Source organism: Gadus morhua, chromosome 23, assembly GCF_902167405.1.
Source record: "Gadus morhua chromosome 23, gadMor3.0, whole genome shotgun sequence".
Lineage (NCBI taxonomy): Eukaryota > Metazoa > Chordata > Actinopteri > Gadiformes > Gadidae > Gadus > Gadus morhua.
Genome location: NC_044070.1, coordinates 18,873,031 through 18,897,352, shown reverse-complemented (window position 1 = coordinate 18,897,352; position 24,322 = coordinate 18,873,031). Strand labels below are relative to the sequence as shown.

The window sequence follows — 24,322 nt, the reverse complement described above, 5'->3', positions numbered from 1 at the left end:
ATTAAGGTAATGCAATAATGAAAACTGCTGGCAACAGATTTCAAATGCAAGACTGTTTATTCAAGTACCTAAGAAACAACAACCAAAAAAGTCAAATAAAAAGGGAGCCCTCTTTCTTAAGTAAACTTGCTTCAATGGCTTATCAGCATCAAAATAATTGCACTTTTGTAAGATATAAATAAAAAAACGCAGCTTTGACGATCCCAAAATCGTAATGCTTGAGATCGCGATTTTCGGTCGAAAACGATAGATCGTTCAGCCCTAGCCCGGTGTCACAAAACGAATGTACCCATTCCGAGTCTAGCTTCAAACTCGTGCATGTTGCAGAAAATGTGCAACAGCGTCCTCTGGGGTCACATATTTCGACGGGTCGCAGAATTCGGTGTAACACCGGTACGTCTTCTCTTCCCCCCCCCCCCCCCCCCCCCCCACAAAGATGGAATCATAACTCGAACCCTGCCTGGAAGTATAAGTTAACTTCATAAATATGAAAGATTGCTCCTAACATAGTCCTATAATACCAACAACATAGTAAATCTATATAGGCCTAGAAAAAAATACAGTTCAATGTTATTGCTTAAGAAACAGATTCCTTCCAACTATTTACTAAAAATGCAATCAATAATTTATTTAGAGTAGCCTACCCACATAATTAATTGTAATACACCAACATTGTTAACTGCCATACATAGCTAAACAAGCAAATTAAATATTAAATACTAACGCAACTGAAATGTTTATTAGGCTATTAACAATATTATAAAAATTATACCGTAATGCACCCGTTCTTTGTCTTTGGATCTTTTGAATAAATGGATCAATAAATGGTGAATCGCAATGATCGTAAGCAGAGGAACGTGAGAGTTATTGAGCAGCAGCTGACCCAGTCTAAAAATCAAATTATCTCTAAAACACTTTTAGTGATAAAAAGTCACCACAGTGCCTTAAAACCATCAATGTCCTCCATCAAAAACCTCGGACACGAGAAGTTAACGGAGCCGTGCACTAGGCCCTCTTGAATGCCGGGCCGAAACAACATTTGTTTCACTACGACTCCTTTCAGCTGCCCACCCCTCCTTCTTCAGCAAAAAACAATAACCTAAAACGGCTAATAAAACGCTTGAGGTGGCGTTTTGAAAAGAGAAAACTTACATTTTTTTAGTACATGGGCCATGGCATAAAGATAATTATGAGACTTTGATTGATATCCAGTCATTTTTTGCAGAGACACATTCCTGTTCCCCACTTGTATTGGACTGAACGGAGATATCTACTTCTGGGCTCTATGAATCGAGGGACCCGTCCACAGCCCGCTTAAACAGCTGCAATACCAGGCTTGGCCGCTGAGCACTGGTGGATTGCGGAAGTATGCACTGTTCCTGGGGGCTTGGCAATTTCTCCCATCTGGAAGGTTTTTGGGTTCAAGCCAAATGATAATGGTGAACTTAAAGACGTCAACCAGCCGATATGTCGGCTTTGTAAAAGGATGATTCCGGTGAAGGATTCCCAGACAACCAATTTACACGCTCATTTAAGACTGCATCATCCGGCAGATCATGCTACTTTAGCTCCACGTGCCGCGGCCTCAGCTATTGCTACAACCTCGCGGCAGCCCTCAATCCGGGGCGCCTTCTCGCGGGGAAACAAATACAAGCGAGACAGACATCCTACGATGGAAGCAGTAGCTGTGTTCGAAATCGTTCCCTATCACGGATATAGTGCACTATATAGGGTGCTCGCCATTTTCTAGTGGTGTTCGAATTCTCAGTGGTTCATTTCATGCACTATATAGCCACAATTTGAGTGTACATACGATGTTCCCTACATGTTACTCCCGTATACCAAAATGCAATGCGGTCGTGTTTATCCGGAGGAGAAGAAGAAGCTGAATCACCGCGAAAAAAAATACATTTAATGATGGAGTCTCCGGCTTTCGTTTAGAAATGTCAACAATTTATTTCGGGATTTAACATTCCAAATTAATAAAAAAAACCTTGATCAAGGAAATGTAGCATTCAACATCAATACAACCTCCAGCTTTCCTCGTGAGTGCCCGGTTTGTTTACATGATTTGGGCGCATCTGTCTGCGTCACACAAATACGCATTTACTGACGCAAATGACAGTTACAAATGTTCAGCATAGTGTCCGAATTCTCATTTGTTCGTTCCCTATATCGTGCACTATATCATGAACACTATATAGGGAATAGTGAGAGAGTGAATAGGGAACGATTTCAAACACAGCTAGTGTACCACAGCTGTGACCCGGAAATGGTGCAGCGGGGTGTGATGTCATTTCGCCGTGCGAGCAGACCCCCATACACAACCATCCCTAATGTGTATCTCTAGACAGAGAGAGCGATAGAATGTGTGTATTTCAGAAAGGAGGAGTATAGGAAGTCTTCACTGGAGTCATTCAATGTTTGGTCCTCAAACAGAATCCACAGAAACAATATATAGTTGTGTTTGTGTCCAGGTCTCCAGTCTACTATGGATGAGGAGAGAGAGGAGGGGGCTCCTACCTCTAAAACCACTCTGTCTGGGGAACATGGCCGCCGGAGCAAAGCTAAGAGGTAAGAAGAGGATCTCTCTCTGTCTGTGACTGTTATCCATGTCAGAACTCAGCAGTGATATATCATGACTCCATCATCAGTCTTAGTAAAGCTGTGTGTGTGTTGTGTTGAAGCCCAGAGCAACAGGAGAGAGCAGACTCCCCTGGACCCAGCTGTGTCTCCATGAAGAGTTACTGGTCTATGGAACATCCTCCTGACCTTAAAGATGAAAATCAGCAACCTTCTAAGAAAAGGGGAGGATTTATCGAATAAATGATTGCATTAAACAACATCCACAAATCCTAACTTCCAGATGGTGTTTGTGTTTCTAGAAGGAGGCAGGAGAGTGCTGACTCCCCTGGACCCATGAAGAGCACCCAATCTATGGGTAATCGTCCTGACCTTAAAGACGGACGCCCCTCCAGAGAGGAAGGGTAAGGATTTGTCAACGATTATAGAACTACAGCATCTATCAGACATCCATCAATACTGGTTCTTGTTTTTCTAGAAAAGTCCAGCAGGAGAGGGCCGACTCCCCTGGACCCAGCTGTGTCTCCATGAAGAGCGACCAATCTATGGAACATGGTCCTGTCTTCAGTAAAGATGGACGCCCCTCCAGAGAGGAGAGGTAGGAGTTTTAAACAGGCTAACAAGAAGACCAGTTGCTTGCTGCAGACTAATATTAACAAGTCAGGAAATATTAAGTCAAAAAGGTCCAGTGTGTGCGTGTATGTGTGTGTGTGTGCTCCCGACAGGCGACCCAAGGAGAGGTCAAAGGTTACGAGTGCTCAGTCTGTGCAGCAGCATCAAACAGAGCTGATCAAGGTGTGTAAATGAAACAAGACATTTGACTTCAGCTCTTGACAGGGGTGACCTAAGGGGTGGGGGGGGTGTTAGTAGTATAGTCTATATATTTCACCCCTCTCTCTTTATTGCATGGTTCAGTCTTGTGTGGATCCAGTTTTCAGCACAGTCTTCCATTCGGTTTGTTAAAAGCAGAACAGACGGAGAACAGACTGTCAGTAGTTTGACACGTCGTCGTTGAGGAAGAAGTCGGGGAATCAGAAACAGAAAGCTGAGAGGGAGGAAAAGGGCCAACAGTTAATCACCCAGTTTTTCCAAAGGAAGGTTTTTATTTATTCCCCTTCCTGTGGTGCCCATTAACACGGAGCTACCTAGTGAATCACAGAATCTTATATCAATTTAAAAGTTCTTCATCAAACATGAAATTCATCAATATTCATCAATATTAATCAGAAAAAGGGAGACAGGTGGATGAACCGGGAAGTCTGTTTACTAAGGAAGTTTGAAGCATCAAGGCATACACTCATTTTCTTCTGCTTATCTAATATACAGCCAGGTCTGTGATTACTGACCCCTAGTGGTGAAAAGTAATAGCAGGGTCTGAAGACGGTCTTTGTCTTTTTTGTCACATTTTACGGAGGTGTTTAGAGCCAGCGGAGCATTACTGGCGTCTGACAAATTTGGGAATAAAATGGAAAACACAAAACTTCAATGAATTTCTCAAAACTGTTTTTGAGGAAAGCCTTCTGCCAGAAACAACAGTAATGAGAGGTACCACTCATGTACCTCTGACATTCATACATCAATGGTCAATGAAAGCAGGCTAAGTATTTGGTAATTAGCACCAGGCTACACTAGAGCTACCAGTCTTTCAAACTAGGGGTTCAATGGGTTTTCTAGGCTGGTGGCCGGGCTAGGTTGAATGCCCAATATATTCTTTCATGAGGCCCACAATCTCTAGCGGTGCCCCTGGCTCTGAAATGCATCTCTTGTGGAGCTAATAGTCTCCAGGATTCCCTCTTTAGACCAGCGAGACGTTAATCTAGGACAGACACTTCTGATCTACTCAATTAGTTCAAAGTAAAGTTCTCCTTGATTTTTGTTCTGTTCCAGAGGGCTGAGGAGAACGCACACACTTTTCTAGACAAAGAGCTGAAGAAGCTCTGGAGGGATCTCTTCTCAGATTACCCACAATTCTCTGAGAGTCAGAAGGAGGAGGAGGAGGTGGATGGTAAGAACGAGGAGCAGAGGAGGCGCGCCATAGAGGGAGTGCTGGACATCACAAAGCTCTGCCTGATGGAGATGAACCAGGAGGAACTAGCCTACAAGCTGGGGAGTGGTAAGATACTCTTATATAGGTTAAATGGTTTCATCAAGATATGTAGGGTTATTGGGGTCTATCAGGTTAAATGGATTGATCCATACATGTAGGGTTATTGTGGTGGTATCAGGTGAATGGTTTGATCCAGATATGTAGGGTCATTGTGGGGGTATCAGGTTGGATGGTTTAATCCAGATATGTATGGTTATTGTGGGTGTATCAAGTTACATGGTTTGATCCAGATATCTAGGGTGGGGGTATTATGGAATGTTAAAGAATGTTAAACATTATACTGCTGAATAAATCAGTGGAAGAGATTCACCACTATTTTGTTATATCAGGTTAGAAAGTCACTTCCTGCTGATACCCAACAATGATAGCTCTTCTAACAAAGTTATAAGATCCATATGAAGTAGAATTTAGAATACTTATTCCATTACAGCATTCCTATTGCTTGGAAATATGGATAGTATGTGTCTTCTGATTTTTGATTTAGGAGCTGTCACTGTCCAGTGCCAACATATACTCAAGTCTCATCTGAAGAAGAAGTTCCAGTGTGTGTTTGAGGGAATCGCTGGAGCAGGAAAGCAGAGACCTCTGAATGAGATCTACACAGAGCTCTTCATCACAGAGAGAGGCAGTGGAGAGGTCAACAAGGAACATGAGGTCAGACTGATTGAAAAGGCTTCGCGGAAGCCAGCCAATGAGGAAACACCAATCAGATGTGAAGACATATTTAAACCCTTACCTGCCCAAGATAAACCAATCAGAACAATAATGACAACCGGAGTGGCCGGCATTGGTAAAACCGTCTTAACACACAAGTTCACTCTGGACTGGGCTGAAGGTAAAGCCAACCATGACATAGACTTCACATTTCTTCTCACTTTCAGAGAGCTGAATTTACTGAAAGGGAAAGAGTTTAGCTTAGTGGAACTTCTTCATCAGTTTTCTGTTGAAAACAAAGAAGCAGGAATCTACAGATACAACCATGACCAAGTAGTCTTCATCTTGGATGGTCTGGATGAGTGTAGACTTGCTCTGGACTTCCAGAACAACCCCATCTGGACTGATGTCACCGAGCCGACCTCAGTGGACGTGCTGCTGACAAACATCATCAGGGGAGTCCTGCTTCCCTCTGCTCGCATCTGGATAACCACACGCCCTGCGGCAGCCAATCAGATCCCTGCTGAGTGTGTTGACATGGTGACAGAGGTGAGAGGGTTCAACGACCCACAGAAGGAGGAGTACTTCAGGAAGAGATTCAGAGAGGGGACACTGGCCAGCACAATCATCTCTCATGTCAAGAAATCTCGAAGCCTCCACATCATGTGTCACATCCCAGTCTTCTGTTGGATCACTGCTACAGTTCTGGAGGACTTCTTCAAAACATCCCAGATAGGAGAAGAGGTGCCCAAGACCGTGACTCAGATGTACAGCCACTTCCTGAGGGTTCAGTCCATACAGGGGGACAGGAAATATCGTGGGAGAGCTGAAACAGATCCACGCTGGAGTTCAGAGAGCAAGGAGATCATTGTTTCTCTGGGGAAACTGGCTTTTAACCAGCTGGAGAAAGGCAACCTGATCTTCTACGAGGCGGACTTGGCAGAGTGTGGCATTGATATCAGAGCAGCCTCAGTGTACTCAGGAGTGTTCACCCAGGTCTTTAAAGAGGAGTGTGGGCTGTACCAGGACATTGTGTTCTGTTTTGTCCATCTGAGCATCCAGGAGTTTCTGGCTGCCCTCTATGTATTTCTGTCCTACATCAACACTGGTGTCAATCTTCTCTCAGAAGAACAGCCAACCTCCAGGGAAGATGAACTCATCCTCCTCTACCAGAGTGCTGTGGACAAGGCCTTACAGAGTGAGAACGGACACCTGGACCTGTTCCTCCGCTTCCTCCTGGGCCTCTCTCTAGAGACCAATCAGATTCTCCTACAAGATCTGCTGGGACTAAGAGGAAATACATTACTGGGCAATCTAACCAAAAAAGTTCTGCTGGGACAGTTCGGAAGAAGGTCATGGAGCAATACCCAAATAGTCCTTTACATCAAGGGGAAGATAGGTGGAGATCTCTCTAAAGCGAGAAGCATCAATCTGTTCCACTGTCTGAATGAGTTGAACGACAATTCTCTAGTGGAGGAGATCCAACTGTACCTGACATCAGGAAGACTCTCCACAGAATCTCTCTCCTCTGCTCAGTGGTCAGCTCTGGTCTTCATCTTACTGACATCAGAAGAGGAGCAGGACGTGTTTTACCTGAAGAAATACTCTGCTTCTGAGGAGGGACTTCTGGGGTTGCTGCCAGTGATCAAAGCCTCCAAAACATCTCTGTAGGTTCACTAATACATTTTATTACAATACGCACAACACATTATACATAACAATAGAATATAAAAGTTAAAATCACATACAAAACCTATCTGTAGGCAAACATGTTTTACGATACACCAACACAATGTCAGAAAAAGTGATGTTATGATACAGTTTTCAGAACTACAAAACAACAGTTATTAGTATTGTTGTTAGTATCAACATTTTATAGCTAATATATAACAAACATTTAAAGATATCATGTATAATAATTTGTTAAACCATAGGAAAGTCTAATAAAACATTTAATCACGGCTCCTAACATGTTCTGTTTATTGTCTGTGAAGGCTGAATGACTGTAAGCTGTCAGAGAGATGCTGTGAAGCTCTGGCCTCAGTTCTCAGCTCCAAATCCTCCAGTCTGAGAGAGCTGGACCTGAGTTCAAATGATCTGCAGGATTCAGGAGTGAAGCTGCTCTCTGCTGGACTGGGGAGTCCACACTGTACACTGGAAACTCTCAGGTCAGTTTTACTCAAAGTGCAAACAGTTACACCACAAGGTTCCATTTCAGAGGCCTTTTGACTATTGACCCCTGGTTTGAGAATTGCTACTAAATGACGTCAAACTATATCAGCTAATCACTCAGTACCTTTGATGACCAAAACTATTAAAGTTGTGCAATTGGACATATTACAACTTGTTGTTTATGTGGGATGTCAAAATGTAAAGTTGAAAACACTCTCAGTTGCCATTGCAACTGAGTGATTATTCATTTGAAAATCAGCCTCTTCTGACACCACAAGTGGGAGTGTCCACTTAGATATATGACGGACAGATGAGCAATGTTTGCTACAGTCCCCTTTGTAGGCTGGTAAACTGATCTATCCAGCACACATCTAAATGAACACGCCCACTTGTGATGTCAAAAGAGGCAGATTTTCAAAAAGGCGTATTACGACTAATCAAACTCACACCTGGTGGTATAATATGTCACCTTTAAAGAAGTCGCAGTACTTGCATCAATCAAAGGTTAAAACCTTTAATTCATTTTATTATTATTGTTTTATTCATTTCATCTGATTTTGGGCTCTAAAACTAAATGTATAATTTTCACTTGAACAACTCAACAATTTTTATTTTTAGATGCCATGACTGTATTAGGTCTTATGTTATCATTTTTTACCTATGTTCTTTATATATATTTTATCATCTTCAGAATTATAATTTAAGGCATAAAATACAGAACGCCAAACATTTTAAGATGTAGAAATACAGAGCAATATGTAGAAATACAGAGCAACGTAAAACTTTTGAATATGTAGAAATACAGAATATAAGACGATTTAGTATGTAGAAATATAGAACATGAAACACTTGTGTATGCAGAAATAGAGAACATAAACGATTGAATATGTAGGAATACAGAAAAACATAAAACGATTGAATATGTAGGAATACAGAACCCCAGAGGGGTTTAATAGTCGTCCTTGATTTTGAAGCCCGGTAAAAGTGTCTGAAGACAGGAAGGGCGGTCAAACTTAGTGATTGAGTTTTATTTAAATGTGTCTAAGCAATATGATTGGAATTAAAACTCAAAATAAAAGGTTGATTTAATGAATCAATAGTCTTGAAGAAGGAAGCATTGGGACTGATAGAGATAGTTGAATGCCCTACTTAGCTCCAAATTCCTCGACTTTGTTAGGTTTGACTCTGTTCACACAGAGTTCAGTATCCCTACAAGGCCATCAGGCGACTGCTGAAGGAAGTTTGAATGTCCACAATCATCTCCTTGAGCTCACGACCCTGATCCCTAACAGCAGCGAGCAGAGCCGAGGCGCTAGCATCACTGGACGTCCTCCCCTCCAGTGTGGCCCCATGGCGGCCCTGTGCTGTTCATTAGCCACACCATGTTTCTCCTGTGAACTAGTTGGATATTTTAAGCACTTTTTATGTCCGTTCCTAACATGTTCTGTTTATTGTGTGTAAAGGCTGATTGGCTGCCATCTGTCAGAAGACTGCTGTGAAGCTCTGGCCTCAGCTCTCAGCTCCAACTCCTCTAGTCTGAGAGAGCTGGACCTGAGTTCCAATGATCTGAAGGATTCAGGAGTGAAGCTGCTCTCTGCTGGACTGGGGAGTCCACACTGTACACTGGAAACTCTCAGGTCAGTTTTACTCAATGTGCAAACCGCTCCGTATCAGGAGATTATTAAAACAACTACTCCTTCCTGGTTTGAGGATCATTCCTAAATGACATCTAAATATGTAATAGAATAACTCAGTACCTTTTGATGACCAAGTTTATTAGAGTGGTGCCATTGCAACTTTTCAATTATAAACACAAAATATATATTAGTGCCCTCCCAAAATCCCCTGTTAACGGGACAGTGGGAGTTAAACAAATGAAGTCACAGTATTTGCATCAAACATAGGTTATTGGTCTACGTAAACTCATTATATTGTGGCGAGCAGGCATGACCAGGTTTAAAGCTGTTACACAATACACTGCATGACACACACACACACACACACACACAGACACAGACACACGTCTCATTTGGTGGCGATGGCCCTTCGCCCGAGCCTCCCAGGATCCTTTGCAGCACCCGGACACGGCGACCACGGCTGCGATCACCACAGTATAGTTTTCATAGGAACGCAATACAACAATTAATATTGTTTGTAGCCATGACTGTATAAGGTCTTTGTTATGTTATAATATTTTACAGATTTTTAACAAATCTTTTTTCTTCAGAATTTCAATTTCCGACATGGAAATACAAAATAATATGTAGAAATAGAGAACAACATATTTGAATATGTGGAATAAATAAAACGATTGAATATTGAAGTTATAATAATAGAGATCTTTAGCCACACTTCTAGCATGTTTTACAATACACACATCACAATATAAATACTACTATAAAAGTAATATTATGATAACGATTTCAGAACTCATTTTCGGCAGAAAATACGGTGAGTGCTGCAGTACAAAGTGAGGTTGAAAATATTTTTTTATATAGCCACAAAGGCTGAGACATAAAGAAACGTTAAATTTCTTGAAAGTTAAGGGATTTGAACCAAGCCCCCAGGAACAGTGCATACTTCCGCAATCCACCAGTCCTCAGCGCTCAAGCCTGCTATGGCAGCTGTTTAAACGGGCTGTGGATGGGTCCCTCGATTCAAGGGGCCCAGAAGTAGATATCTCCGTTGACCACAAGTGGGGAACAGGAATGTGTCACCGCAAAAAATGTCTGGATATCAATCAAAGGCTCAAAATGATCTTAATACCATGTACTAATATAATGTAAGTTTTCTCTTTTCAAAACGCCACCTCAAGTGTTTTATTAGCCGTTTTATTCATTTATTTTTTTGCAGGAGAAGGAGGGGTGGGCAGCTGAACGGAGACATAGTGAAACAAATGTTGTTTCGGCCCGGCATCCGAGAGGGCTCTGTGCACGGCACCGTTAATTTGTCTGAGGTTTCTCCTCTTACTTAAAATGAATGGCGTCAATGGTTTTTAGGCACTGTGTTGACTTTTTATCACTTAAAGTCGCTGAGGGAGGTGTAGACAGACCTCTCGCTTATGATGCTACAATTCTAACAATGCTAGACAACGAGTATATTTCTGCATCCGGCACGTCAAGCACTAGGGCGGGGCTGGCTCCCATGATGCGGAAGCAAATCTCTCCTTGATGTTGCCCTGCGCCATTGAACAGTTTTCATAGGAATTAATAGGTCCACGATTTGAAAAGAGTTCAAAAGTCTGAACAGAGTAAACAATGTAAACATGCACACCATTTAAAAAAAATGTAATGGTTGATAACAAATAAATGAACAGCTGAATGAAAAGAGCAAAGCATGGCTTAGAATGCAGAAATGTAAAAGGAATTGAACTGAAGAATCGGAAATAGCCGAAATTGTATGTTCTCGCTTTATGCTAATTTTCCAGCCTAACATTTACATTTACATTTAGGGCATTTAACAGACGCTTTTATCCAAAGCAACTTACAATAAGCACATTATTAAAAGTTTTCCAAAAGAGCGAGAAAACCGCCCAATCTGGCAACACTGCCTGCGCGGCCTTCGGCTCTAACCTCAGCATAAATCAATGAGACCAACTGAAAACAAGCCAACATGGATCTTAAACTGTGATTTTGAAGAAAAGCATAAAGGTATTGAAATTCTGTTTTTTTTTTTACCAAGTTACGAAGTCTGAAGTCGTAAGTGTCAGAATATGGTCCATTGACTTCCATTGTAAAAAATAGTATTTTAAAAGTAGTATATCTTAAAAGTATAAAATATTTAAAAAATCTGAAAAGAATTGCGCAATTCCAAGTTAATATGAGCATTTTAAAATTGGAATGGAGTTTCTTGTTGAAAAATTGAGGAAGGAGATAGCAGACATCCCAAGTCTCTCGAAATCCGACCAAGCCAACGAGAAAGAGCATGCGCAACGATTGAGTGTGTAGCGCAAGAGGGCACTTGGTAGAGAGATACGTGCTGCATGTGTGACAGTGTGCTGCACCTGATGTGAATGAAACCTTGTGATTGGCTGTTCTTACTGACAGCTGACCAATTGAGTCGCAGTTTAACTAAGCATTCCAATCGAATGTATCGCACGCTCAGGAATACAGCAGTCTGTCTCCCAGAGCTGCAAGCGTCATGGCAGATGCAGAGCGCCCTAAAAAGCAAAATATAAAACAAATTTTACTTCAGACTATACAAAGGTTTATCCCTGTGGGCATTATGCACTTTACCTGGGAAAAACAAGCCTAAGACAAACACCTTTTATTTATTTTTTTTACAAACATTGCCAGGGAAAGGTATTTATTAGAGCTGTCAGTTAAACGCGTTATTAACGGCGTTAACGCAAACCAAATTTAACGGCGTTACATTTTTTATCGCGCGATTAACGCAATTATTTTATAAAAAAAAATAAAAAAACTTTTTTTTTTTTTTTTCTTTGGCTCAAAACAAAGAAGCAGTAGCCTGACTGCTATGTTCAAATGACATTTGTTCAAAGCAGTCGTTTAATTGCACTATAGGCTCTGTTTTTGTATTGTCCTGTTTTGATCAGTGTATATGCCAATGTTGTTATCAATAAAAAATCATTTGCACAAGGCAAGCCGATGCACTTCACCATGTTGATAAGAGAATTAAAATGAGAAGAATTATGGGACAAAAAAATCAAGGGATATTTAGCATAGAAAAATTATTTGCGATTAATCGCGATTAATTCGAGTTAACTATGACATTAATGCGATTAATCACGATTAAATATTTTAATCACTTGACAGCTCTAGTATTTATGTTTTGTTTTGTGGGCCTAGAGTTTGTGTGTTTTCATAAAGCCCGCTATGTAAACTATTGCCGTGGTTTAAAATCGAAGGGTTTTGCAACTTGGGAACCCCGAGATAGGTCCAAAAGTTTGTAGAGAATAATAACAAAAGGTAGAAAGAAAGAATAAAACTTAACAATAGTTGAGCGCTGCATGCAGCACTCACCTTATAACAGATGTTTGTCATATATTAGATTAATATATAACATACATTTGAAGATCTAATGTAAAATAATTTGTGTAACTATCAGAAAAGTTGAATAAAAAACGTTATCACGGTTCCTAACATTTTCTGTTGATTTTGTGTGAAGGCTTAATGGCTGTCGTCTATCAGAGGAATGCTGTGAAGCTCTGGCCTCAGTTCTCAGCTCCAACTCTTCTCGTCTGAGAGAGCTGGACCTAAGTACCAATGATCTGCAGGATTCAGGAGTGAAACTGCTCTCTGCTGGACTGGGGAGTCCACACTGTAAACTGGAAACTCTCAGGTCAGGTTTACTCAATTCCCAAAACTGTTACACCCCAAGGCTCTACATTAGAAGACATATAACAGACCCACATCTAAAAAAGGGAAAAATTCACACCCCTAAATATTTTGACAGGAATAGCTCAACATATTTCTATTGTTGTTGCCATGACCGTAGAAGTCATATGTTAAATTAATACAGCTGACTATTTTTTTTTATTCTTATTCTACTCATTCACATGTGGTTATGCTTTAAGGTGGAGTTTAGATTTATTCTGTAAGGTTTAATAACGGCTTCTTCTAAAAGCTGTGTATTTTTTGGGACATTTTAATAATTAGTTCTGCTGAATATTTACACATATTTTTGAAAACGTATTTTTAGCATTTAAAGATATTTTTTCTTTGGCACAACTTATTTTATTAGGTCTGTCAGCTATCAGAGAAATGCTGTGAAGCTCTGGCCTCAGTTCTCAGCTTAAATTCCTCTCGCCAGAAAGAGCTGGACCTGAGTACCAATGATCTGCATGATTCAGGAGTCTCTGGGTTTGTTTAATAGTAAGGGAGGATCCAGGACTAGGTGGGCTGTGATCTAAAAGAACAGACGAAACGTGTCTAAGATCCCCAACAGATTCAGCATCATTATTCATTTGTAAGCTGGGGTCACCGTGTCAGTGGACCACAGATGGGAGGATGAGAGGCCAGAGGAGGAGCAGAACTTTAGAGGACGAGGATTTCAGGAAGATTTGAAAACGTTGTTAGTTTGAAGGGTAGTTGTTTATTTTTACTGTCTTGTTAGCTGCTAGTCTGTTATGAGTTAAGAGGTTATTGTAGCTGACAGAACACTGGCCAGCTGATGTGAGGGTGAGGGGTTGCTGTCCTGTAAACTGCTAGCATGTTATGTATGTTATATGTGTTGTAACTCTGGCCAGCTGATGTGAGGGTTAGGGTTAGGGGTTGGTCTCTGTATGTAATTGAGGTTATATGTTATGTAACTCTGAGGAGTTATCATTAGTGTAGACATGGTGATGAGGCTTTAGCTGGGCTGTGATCTGAATATAACCATAAAGCATTTAGTCATTCTGTCCTTCATGTGGAATGAATACATTAACCTTTTTACTTTAGTATGAAGTATTCTCATCCAGATAGAATAAATAATGTGTGTGTGTGTGTGTGTGTGTGTGTGTGTGTGTGTGTGTGTGTGTGTGTGTGTGTGTGTGTGTGTGTGTGTGTGTGTGTGTGTGTGTGTGTGTGTGTGTGTGTGTGTGTGTAGGTTGTCTGGCTGCCTGGTCACACAGGAAGGCTGTGCTTCTCTGGCCTCCGCTCTGAGCTCCAACCCCTCCCATCTGAGAGAGCTGGACCTGAGCTACAATCATCCAGGAGACTCAGGAGCTGCGCTGCTCTCTGCTGGACTGGAGGATCCACGCTGGAGACTGGACACTCTCAGGTATGGAGAGGACAGCTCACCACTCAGGGACAAAGTCTCCTACAAGAATTCAACCCTTTGCTAGAGGAAGGGGTTTAAAAAGGCAGCTGTAACTTATGTTGTGTAAAAATTGATGAGACAGCAGATAATGAAGGTGAATGTTTCAACATGCTGCTCTCACTTTGTTTCCCCCCCAGTGTGGAACACGGTGGAGTATGGAGGCTGAAACCAGCTCTAAAGAAGCGTAAGTGCCTGTTTGATTAATCGCAACACACACGAACTATTGAGATGGAAAGTCCATCCAAACAGCAGGAGCATTCCCAGATCCTTCTGGGAATGAGGATGATGGTTGACATCATGTTACGTTCAGTGTTGGGGGTAACGTGTTACAAAGTAACGCGTTACAGTAACGATATTACTGTTTTGGGTAAGGAAGTAAAGTAACGAATTACATTAAAAATATCGGTAACTACTTTACTAGACTACAGGAACGCGCTTTCCTGCGTTACCCAAGCTGTGTTACCCAAGCATGTTCCCTGGATCATGTGTCCAGCAACGCGGACATTTGGTCCGCCAACAACAAAAGTTACTTAGGAATGACTGCACCAGATAGGCAGCATTACTTTAAAACTTAAGAAGGCTGCTCTTGCCCGCAAGAGGGTGAGAGGAAGACACACTTACGATGCCATTGCTTGCAAAATAGATCAGGTTCATTCAGCCTTTGGACCACATAAAGTAACAGTGTGTGTCACCGCCGCTTGAGTGCATTTCTGTTTTAATTGTATGGGATAAAGTGACCTTTTTAGACCACTTAACTTTTGTTCTCATGTTTTCCAAAGCCTGTGTTTTGAAACTTGTGTGTTGCTACTGATTGACCTCACCATAGCCTACTTTATCCTGTTGTTTGTGGATTTTACAGTGAGGCATTTCATTGTGCAGACAGGGATATCGTTCTTTCATCTTTCAACTTTTCTATTAATTAATTTTTAATTAATTTTATTGTATGACAATGTTTATATGTGAAGCACTTTGAGTCTTCCTTGTGTATGAAAAGTGCTATATAAATAAAGTTGCCTTGCCTTTCATATGGTTTCATATGCTATTTTGTATAGATTTCTACAATTTACACCAAGTGATGATAGGACTATGATGTTTGTCCATGTATCTACAGTAAATTAAGTAATGGGAAAGTAAATAATAAGTAGTGAAGTTACTTTTCAAATGCAGTAACTAGTAAAGTAATCTCATAACAATTTACAGAAGTAACTAGTAATAAGTAACAAATAACTTTTTTTGAGTAACTACCCCAACACTGGTTACGTATGTAAAAATGTAATGATCACAATTAATCCTACTTGTATTAAATCAAATTGGTTTTATGAAAACATATTTATTCATGACGATGAATATTGGTAGTATCGATATTATTATTATTCAACATGATCATATCATAATATTAATGATAGGCCTACTAACATTAGTAATAATGTTAGGTCCAACTGCCAGAAACCTCGGTGTGGTATTGGACAATCAGTTATCCTGCACAGCAAACATCACTGCGGTCGCCCGATCCTGCAGATTTGCACTTTACAACATCCGCAGAATCCGGTCCTTCCTCACAAGGGAAGCAGCTCAGCTTTTAGTCCAATCACTGGTCATCTCCCGCCTCGACTACTGCAACACACTCCTGGCTGGACTTCCTGCCTCTTCGATTAAACCTTTGCAGCGCATCCAGAATGCGGCAGCGCGCCTCGTGTTCAACCTACCGAAGTTCTCCCATGTGACCCCCCTCTTCCGGGACCTCCACTGGCTCCCTGTAGTAGCTCGCATCAAATTTAAGACGATGGTACTGGCATACAAGGCAGTCGATGGAACTGCCCCTGCCTAGCTCCAAGCATTGCTAAAGCCAGACACCCCAGCTCGACCCCTCCGCTCAACTACTTCAGCTGGACGCCTGGTACCGCCATCGCTAAGAGCTAGCAAAGGCCGTTCAGCAAAGTCACAACTTTTCTCGGTTTTGGGACCTCAGTGGTAGAACGAGCTCCCTGCCGCTCTCAGGACCGCAGTGTCGCTCACTATCTTCCGAAAAGGACTCAAGACTCACCTGTTCAGAGTCCACCTCAACACTGCATAGCCACCCTCCCCCTTCTGGCCACCATTGTACACTGTATTGTATTGTATTGTATTGTATTGTATTGTATTGTATTGTATTGTATTGTATTGTACTATATCACTTAACTGTGTAGCAACTGCAGTAGCTGCTATCATTGCTGTAAAACGGGGAATGGGTTAGCCTAGCGATTGTTGTACTTGCACTTGGTTCTATGAACATCCTTTCTGTACCGACAGTGATATATTGATGCACTTCTTGCGACAAATGTACTTATTGTAAGTCGCTTTGGATAAAAGCGTCTGCTAAATGCCCTAAATGTAAATGTAAATGTAGTAATAATAGTAACTAGAGTTTTTACCTGGGCGCGTGTGTTGATGGCGGAGCCGTTATGTTTAAAAACATAACGTCATAGCTCGGCTAGTGTGTCGCTGACTTTGTCTTGATGTACGGTGTGTGCGAGTGCGTGCGTGGCTGCGTGCGTGTGTGTGCGCTTCCATGTATGCGCTTCCATGTATGTGTCGCTGCCTTTGTCTTGACGTGCGGTGTGTGCGCGTGTGTGTGTGTGTGTGTGTGTGTGTGTGTGTGTGTGTGTGTGTGTGTGTGTGTGTGCGTTTCCATGTATGTTCATGCGCATGTTCATGTGTGTATAAGGTGTGTATGTGCGTGCTTGCGGTGTATTTCTGCGTTCACGAGTGCTGTGTGTGAGCTGCAGGCTGCTTGGCACATGCGCACATGAGTAACTTGAGTAACTGGTGCGACAGGCCTGCTATTATAGTAGTATGATTGTGTTTATTGTATGTTCTATTAGAAAAAATTGTTATGATTATTATTATGATTTTCATACATTTTCATTGTTATTATGATTTTATTTGTAATATTGTTATAATTAGGCCTATTAATAATATTTAAATCAATATTCATCAACACACTTGTCGTCGCGGAGCGTTAACAACGTTAGTATTAAACCTAGCTTAGGTTAAAAATTAAATCAAGCTTAAAGTTTACTCATTTTCTACAGGAAATGCATTTTCTATTTTAATTTATTACTATCATTAGAACATCAGACATAACAACATAATAATCAGGATACTATTAATCGTAATTATATATGTATTTTATATTCAATAACAGACATCATAAATAGTACTATTACCTTGTTGCTATTGTGATTATTATTTTTATAATTATTATAATTATTTTTAACAATAGACATAGCACATCATAATCATAATATTCTTTTTTATATTGAAACATGTATTTCAACTACTATTAACTACTAGAATATCATAATTATCTTTAGGGGTGATGCTGTTTGTTATAATAATAATAATAATAATAATAATAATAATAATAATAATAATGATGATTATGATGATTCATCAATAATAATGTTTTAGCAGCCTAATCATGTCTGTTTCTCCCGTCAGATGCCTGTGAACTCACAATGGACCCAAACACAGCCCACAGACGATTCTCTCTGTCTGAGGACAACAGAAAGGTGACGCGGGTTGAAGAGGACCAGTCGTATCCGGATCATCCAGAGAGATTTAACATCTGTGACCAGGTGTTGTGTAGAGAGGGTCTGACTGGCCGCTGTTACTGGGAGGTAGAGAGAGAAGAAGTTGTTTATATAGGAGTGACATACAGAGGAATCTCAAAGAGAGGAGTTGGTATGGATAGCTGGCTTGGATCGAACAACAGGTCCTGGGTTCTTGTTTGTGATAATGAACATTACGGTGCCCGTCACAACGGTAGTCTCACAACCATACGTCTCCCCCCCGCTGGCTCTAAAAGAGTAGGGGTGTATCTGGACCGGCCTGCTGGCACTCTGTCCTTCTACAGAGTGTCCTCAGATGGAGGAGGGTCCTCAGACACACTGACACTCATCCACACCTTCCAGTCCACCTTCAGCCAGGAGGACCTCCACCCTGGGTTTGGGTTACGTAAGACTGGTTCCTCAGTGGCTCTGTGTCCATTGTAGTTACACACGCGCACGCACGCGCGCGCGTGCGTATAAACAGACACACACACATACACACACACATACATGGACACTTCATTCATTAATCTATAAACACACACACACACACACACATCGTTCATGGATTTAAACCCACAGCAGGTCTGTGTGCCGGTGGTAAGCAGCAGGTAACATCAGTGTCTCTCGTGGTTCATCTCTCAGCCCTCTCTGTGTTCAGCTGGGCTGCTGAGCGTCAGATTAGAGGGGGCCGCTTGGGTCTGGGGGGTCCTCGCAGTCCTGACGTTGTTGAGAACCAGCTGTTAGGGGGACGTTTGAATACCTGTGGACCCATGGACGTACCTGTAGTGCATCGGGTTGTTGAGCAGCGGCTTTTGAAAGTTTCAGAATAAACCATGAAAGGAAGATCTTCCTTTGGGTTAAGCAGGTTGTACATAGATTTACTTCAAAATGTTAAATGTGTTTTAAATGTTGATTGATGATGAATAAATATAAAAACATAATTCAATATTTGTATATTATCAGACATTAATAGTTTCCTAATAAATGGCTCTGAAATGTATATTAACTTTGATAAGCCTAACACAGCAGATGTAATATACTCATAATGCAAGTGGTCGATGGGAAAAGCTTATGATGTCCATGTTGTGAATGACTGTGAATGAATGTTGGTAACAGTACAGCAACAGGACAGTTATTAAAGATATGTGCCCCTGTTTATGATTTATATTTACTCCACTGTACTCCAAATGCTGCATTTTATTGGCCTTCTGAAAGGTTCAGAATGATAAACCATGAAAGGATCTTCCATTGGGTTAAGCAGGTTGTACAAAGATTGAATTCTGAAATGTTGATTGATGGTACATTATTTTACTAATATTTTACATATTTTCAACTCTATCAAAGGAATCCAATATCAGTTTGTATTTTGCCATGCTTGACATGGAACCTGATTTAAAACAGATTTAACAACTTAAGCATAAATGATGAGTGTTCTATGGGAAAGGGTTAAGATGTCCATGTTCATGTTGTGAATGACTTTAAACTGAAGCTAGATTATTTGTGTTCTGTTGGGAACAACAAGTCAACATGTTCAGTTATTAAAGATACCTGTTTATGATTTTAATTGTTCATCAAGCATAATGTTAATAAACAACTCAGTGGATCAACTGAACGTTCTCCTGTGGTGTGATCCGAGGTGTTTCCGATAGCGTGGATACGCTTCAAAAGGTCACTTAAATGTTTTTTTGGGTTGTTGTCTTTTTTGTCCCCTAAATCAGAATTTTTTTCAAAATAAAAGTGTTTCCTTAGCTTCTCTTTTTTTCCAGTTGTATTTTGATGCTCTGAGAGTCCCAGGATTTCACCACAGACGTTGACTTTGTATGGAGTCGAACGCACCTGTCGCCTGGAACGCGTCTATACGTTGACCTTTTTGGAGTCGAACGCGCCCGTCGCCTGGGACGCGTCTATACGTTGACTTTGTATGGAGTCGAACGCGCCCGTCGCCTGGGACGCGTCTATACGTTGACTTTGTATTGAAGTCGCGCCGCCCCTTCGCTTTTGTGAACGTGCCATTACTTTAGTTTCACGGGCTCTGGTTTCACTATTCACATGAACGATGTGACGCAGTTAGCTGTGGTCAAAGCTCTTCCTCTTTCTGACCTGTCTGCACTGAGGACCCGAGCACCTCAATCTTTACTCTCAGAACCTTTGTTAATGTTCTGTCTCGCTTCTAAACACTTCTCTGTTATTTGGTGAACACCTAAATCTCTTTATTCCCTCCTTTACTTGCATTTGTGCTTCTATATCTCCATTCAACACGGGCAGCACACGATTCGTCACGGAAAAGATAAGGTACCGTTTCCTGAATTCCTGTTTTCTTACGAGATGTATTCTTACTATATTAATTTATTCTTGCTAAATGAATCTGCTTCCAGTCCAAGCTCAGTGTTTCCATGTTTTTTGGTGTAAAAGAGGTTTAATGAAGGAGTATGTGTCAGAACATCAATAACTAGTTTCACCGTGTTGAGGGCGATTATATACGGATCCTCTGGTACGGGAACGGGACAGAACAGTTTGTTTGTATTGTGGACTTTTATTCTGCAGGGAGGTCAGTTCGGTCAGTTTCATTGGTAACATTAGTTAATAATTGATGGTTTGGAACTGTCGGATCTAAAGGGAAATAAATAATTGTCCATAATTAAATGACCATGTTAGAAGCATAGTGATAGTGTGTGTGTGTGTGTGTGTGTGTGTGTGTGTGTGTGTGTGTGTGTGTGTGTGTGTGTGTGTGTGATCTAGAATATCATGGAGAGTGATTTAGAGTGTAGCCCTAGACATAAGTTGTCATAGAGTGTGTAGTTCTAGACTGAGGGACTGATAGTGTGTGTATGTCAGACAGGAGGTGGATAGAAAGTCTCCACTGAAGTCATTTTTATGTTCAGTACTTAAAGAGAATCCAGAGAAACAATATGTAATTGTGTTTGTGTCCAGGTCTCCAGTCTACTATGGATGAGGAGAGAGAGGAGGGGGCTCCTACCTCTAAAACCACTCTGTCTGGGGAACATGGCCACCAGAGCAAAGCTAAGAGGTAAGACGAGGATCTCTCCGTCTGTGACTGTTGTCCTTGTCAGAGCTCAGCACTGATATCTCATGACTCCATCATCAGTCTTAGTAAAAGCTGTGTGTGTGTGTGTTGTGTTGAAGCCCAGAGCAGCGGGAGAGAGCAGATTCCCCTGGACCCAGCTGTGTCTCCTTGAAAAGTGACCACTCTATGGAGGATCCTTCTAACTTTAGAGATGGAAATCAGTCTATTGAGAAGAGGTGAGGATTTATCAGATATTATACAACTATATCTATCAGACATCCTTTAATCCTGGTTCTTGTTTTTCTAGAAGAGTCCAGAAGGAGAGAGCAGACTCCCCTGGACCCAGCTGTGTCTCCTTGAAGAGCAACTGGTCTATGGAACATCCTCCTGACCTTAAAGATGGACGCCCCTCCAGAGAGGAAGGGTAAGGATTTGTCAAAGACTATAAAACTACAGCATCTATCAAACATCTAAAAATCCTGGTTCTTGTTTTTCTAGAAGAGTCCAGAAGGAGAGAGAAGACTCCCCTGGACCCAGCTGTGTCTCCTTGAAGAGCGACCGGTCTATGGAACATCCTCCTGACCTTAAAGATGGACGCCCCTCCAGAGAGGAGAGGTAGGAGTTTCCAACAAACTAGTAGTTTTACTAACTGATATTTACAATTCAGGAAATATTTTTATTAAAAAGTGTGTGTGTGTGTGTGTGTGTGTGTGTGTGTGTGTGTGTGTGTGTGTGTGTGTGTGTGTGTGTGTGTGTGTGTGTGTGTGTGTGTGTGTGTGTGTGTGTGTGTGTGTGTGTGTGTGTGTGCGCGTGCGTTCTCTCCACAGGCGACCCCAGGAGAGGTCAAAGGTTACCAGTGCTCAGTCTGTACAGCAGAATCAAACTGAGCTGATCAAAGTGTGTAAATGAAAAACGACATTTGACTTCAGCTCTAGACAGGGGTGACCTAAGGGGGGGTAGTATATTCTACATATTTCACCTCTCTCTCTTTATTGCATGGTTCAGTCTTGCGTGGATCCAGTTTTCAGCACAGAGTCTCGGTTTGTTACAAGCAGAACAGACTGAGAACAGACTGTCAGTAGTTTGACATGTTGTCGTTGAGGTAGAAGTCGGGGTATCAGAAACAGAAAGCTGAGAGGGAGGAGCAGGGCCAACAGTTGGTCACCAAGTTTATCCAAAGAAAGGTTTTAATTATTCACCTTCCTTTGGTGCTCATTAACACGGAGCTACCTAGTGAATCATAGAATCTTATATCAATTATATAGTTCTTCATCAAACATGAAATTCATAAATATGACTTAATAAATGAGGGAGACAGGTGGATGAAACGGGAAGTCTGTTTACTGAGGAAGATTGCAGCAGCAAGGCCAACCATCCATTTTTTCTACTTAACCCTTTAAAGTGTAATTCCGGCGAAAATTGAACCCGGGGTCTTTTTCGGCATGAAAAGCCATAAAATAAGCCCTCCAGACAATTTATTTTCGTTGGTAATCGAGTATAGAGCTTGCCCAAAGTTGCCCGGAGCAATTTAACATTCCATGTTATTGGCTAGGGGCCAACAAATTTAAAACAGCCAAGTATCAAGAATCGAGATTTTTAAGTTAAATTTGTTGGTACCTCTATTATATTATTTACGGTAGCCGGTAATTAACTTGTGTGGACTTCCTGGAAACGTGGACCTAAGGCACAGACTTGGAAAACAGAATTTTCTAAGATACTCCCGGTAAGCTAACTAAGTTGTTGATGCTAATGTTGTTTTTGGCGGCCTGTTTTGATTTTAGTTTTAGTCTAGTCTTTACGTCAAGCTGTCATTTTAGTTTTTATTAGTTTTAGTCACGTTCATACTCTTTTCAGTCTAGTCAAGTTTCAGTCGACTAAAAGTCTGAGCATTTTAGTCTTATTTTAGTCAGAATTATCCATGACTATTTTAGTCTAGTTTTAGTTAAAGCAAATTGTATTAGTCACTTTTTTTTAATGCAATTCTATTTAACTCAGTCAATATAGTATAAGTAGGCTACCTACCTAGTAGTATTGACCAAACCAACATTTTATTTTTGCCAAACCCATTTTACAATTCAAACAAGGTCATCTTATTATTATATTATTGTTAACTTATAGACTCAAGAATACACCCATTCCAGACAGGAAGACACTCTGTTATAAATTTACAATGTATTTATTTTACCAACGAACCGTCCACATTAGAACGGCGAATTCCGTCACTGAAAAGGATACTTTTCAAAAAAGTTCGCTGTGGTGGATCAATATGAAAACGCTGGGTTCGCGTTGTAATGTGGTCAGGGTAGACGGAGGCTTTCAGATATGATGGCGTTTGGTTGCCATGACGCTGCCACAAGCTTGCGCTCATCAAAAGAAAAATGGCAGGCGAAATGGAAATGATGATTTCTCTGTGCAATGTACTATGTATCTTCAGTTACAAGTTGTACGTTTTTATATTTACCCGGATTAGTGTGGACAGGGCCTTAAGTTTTCATTAACGCTACCACCAGAGCTGCGTCTTGTGAATCTAAATACTGCCGCGACGAGCAGGGATTCAGGAAGTAACGTAACCTGATACAGCCCCAGAGATAAATAAAATAAGCAATTTTTCTCGACTAGTTTTGGTCAACGAAAATGAAGGGACATTATTTCGTAAAACACATTTAGTCTCGTTTTTATTCGTCAACAATATTGCATTATGTATTTAGTTAGGGTTATTGTCAGATGACCAGCATTTACGTTGCGTTTCGTCTCGTTTTCCTCACGTAATAAAGGGTGGTTGACGACGATATTTATTCATAATTTTCGTTGACGAAAGCAACACTAGTTGATGCTTCATTTTATGTGTAGGGACACTAATCATTAGGGGTGTGACGATACACTCAGCTCACGAGACGAGACACGATATTGGGTTCACGAGAACGAGACGAGACAAGATTTTAAGAAAACTACAATGACAAAATATATGACTGGACCAACAGACTTTTATTTAACCGAGTTGCACATGCATTTTGAAATGTTTTATTATAACTCTTTACATGCATGAAATTGAAACTAAAACTAGAAATTTATAAAAGTTAAAGTTAAATAAATTAAATTAAATAATAAAACCAAATCAAAGTACCCAAAATGCTGCCAAACAAATGATTTAAAAGTGGTGGGGGCTTCTTCGACGGTAATACGGGTATTTTCCGACGTCATTCTTGCTGTCTTTAGCTGTGTTCGAAATCTTTCCCTATACACTCACTCACTATTCCCTATATAGTGTTCATCATATACTACACTATATAGGGAACGAACAAACGAGAATTCGGACACTACGCTGAACATTTCTAAACGTCATTTGCGTCAGTAAATGCGCCGGGTATTTGTGTGACGTAGACCGATGCGCCCACATCATGTAAACAAACCTGGCACTCACGAGGA

The 24,322-nt window shown here is 41.0% G+C and overlaps 1 protein-coding gene across 2 annotated transcripts; it reads left to right on the top strand.

The window, feature by feature from the left end:
* Nucleotides 1–4,552: 4,552 nt before the first annotated feature.
* On the top strand, nt 4,553–19,483 carry LOC115537062 (NLR family CARD domain-containing protein 3). Of its 2 annotated transcripts, XM_030348683.1 has the most exons (7): nt 4,553–4,696; nt 5,175–7,011; nt 7,339–7,512; nt 8,980–9,153; nt 14,066–14,239; nt 14,416–14,462; nt 17,759–19,483. In XM_030348683.1, exons 1-7 carry the CDS (start codon nt 4,654–4,656, stop codon nt 18,310–18,312), a joined length of 3,003 nt encoding a protein of 1,000 aa, XP_030204543.1. In that variant the 5' UTR covers nt 4,553–4,653; the 3' UTR covers nt 18,313–19,483. The 2 variants fall into 2 exon arrangements, with proteins under 2 accessions (XP_030204543.1, XP_030204544.1); XM_030348684.1 differs by lacking the exons at nt 8,980–9,153; nt 14,066–14,239; nt 14,416–14,462; nt 17,759–19,483 and adding an exon at nt 12,644–13,539.
* The last annotated feature ends 4,839 nt before the right edge of the window (nt 19,484–24,322 follow it).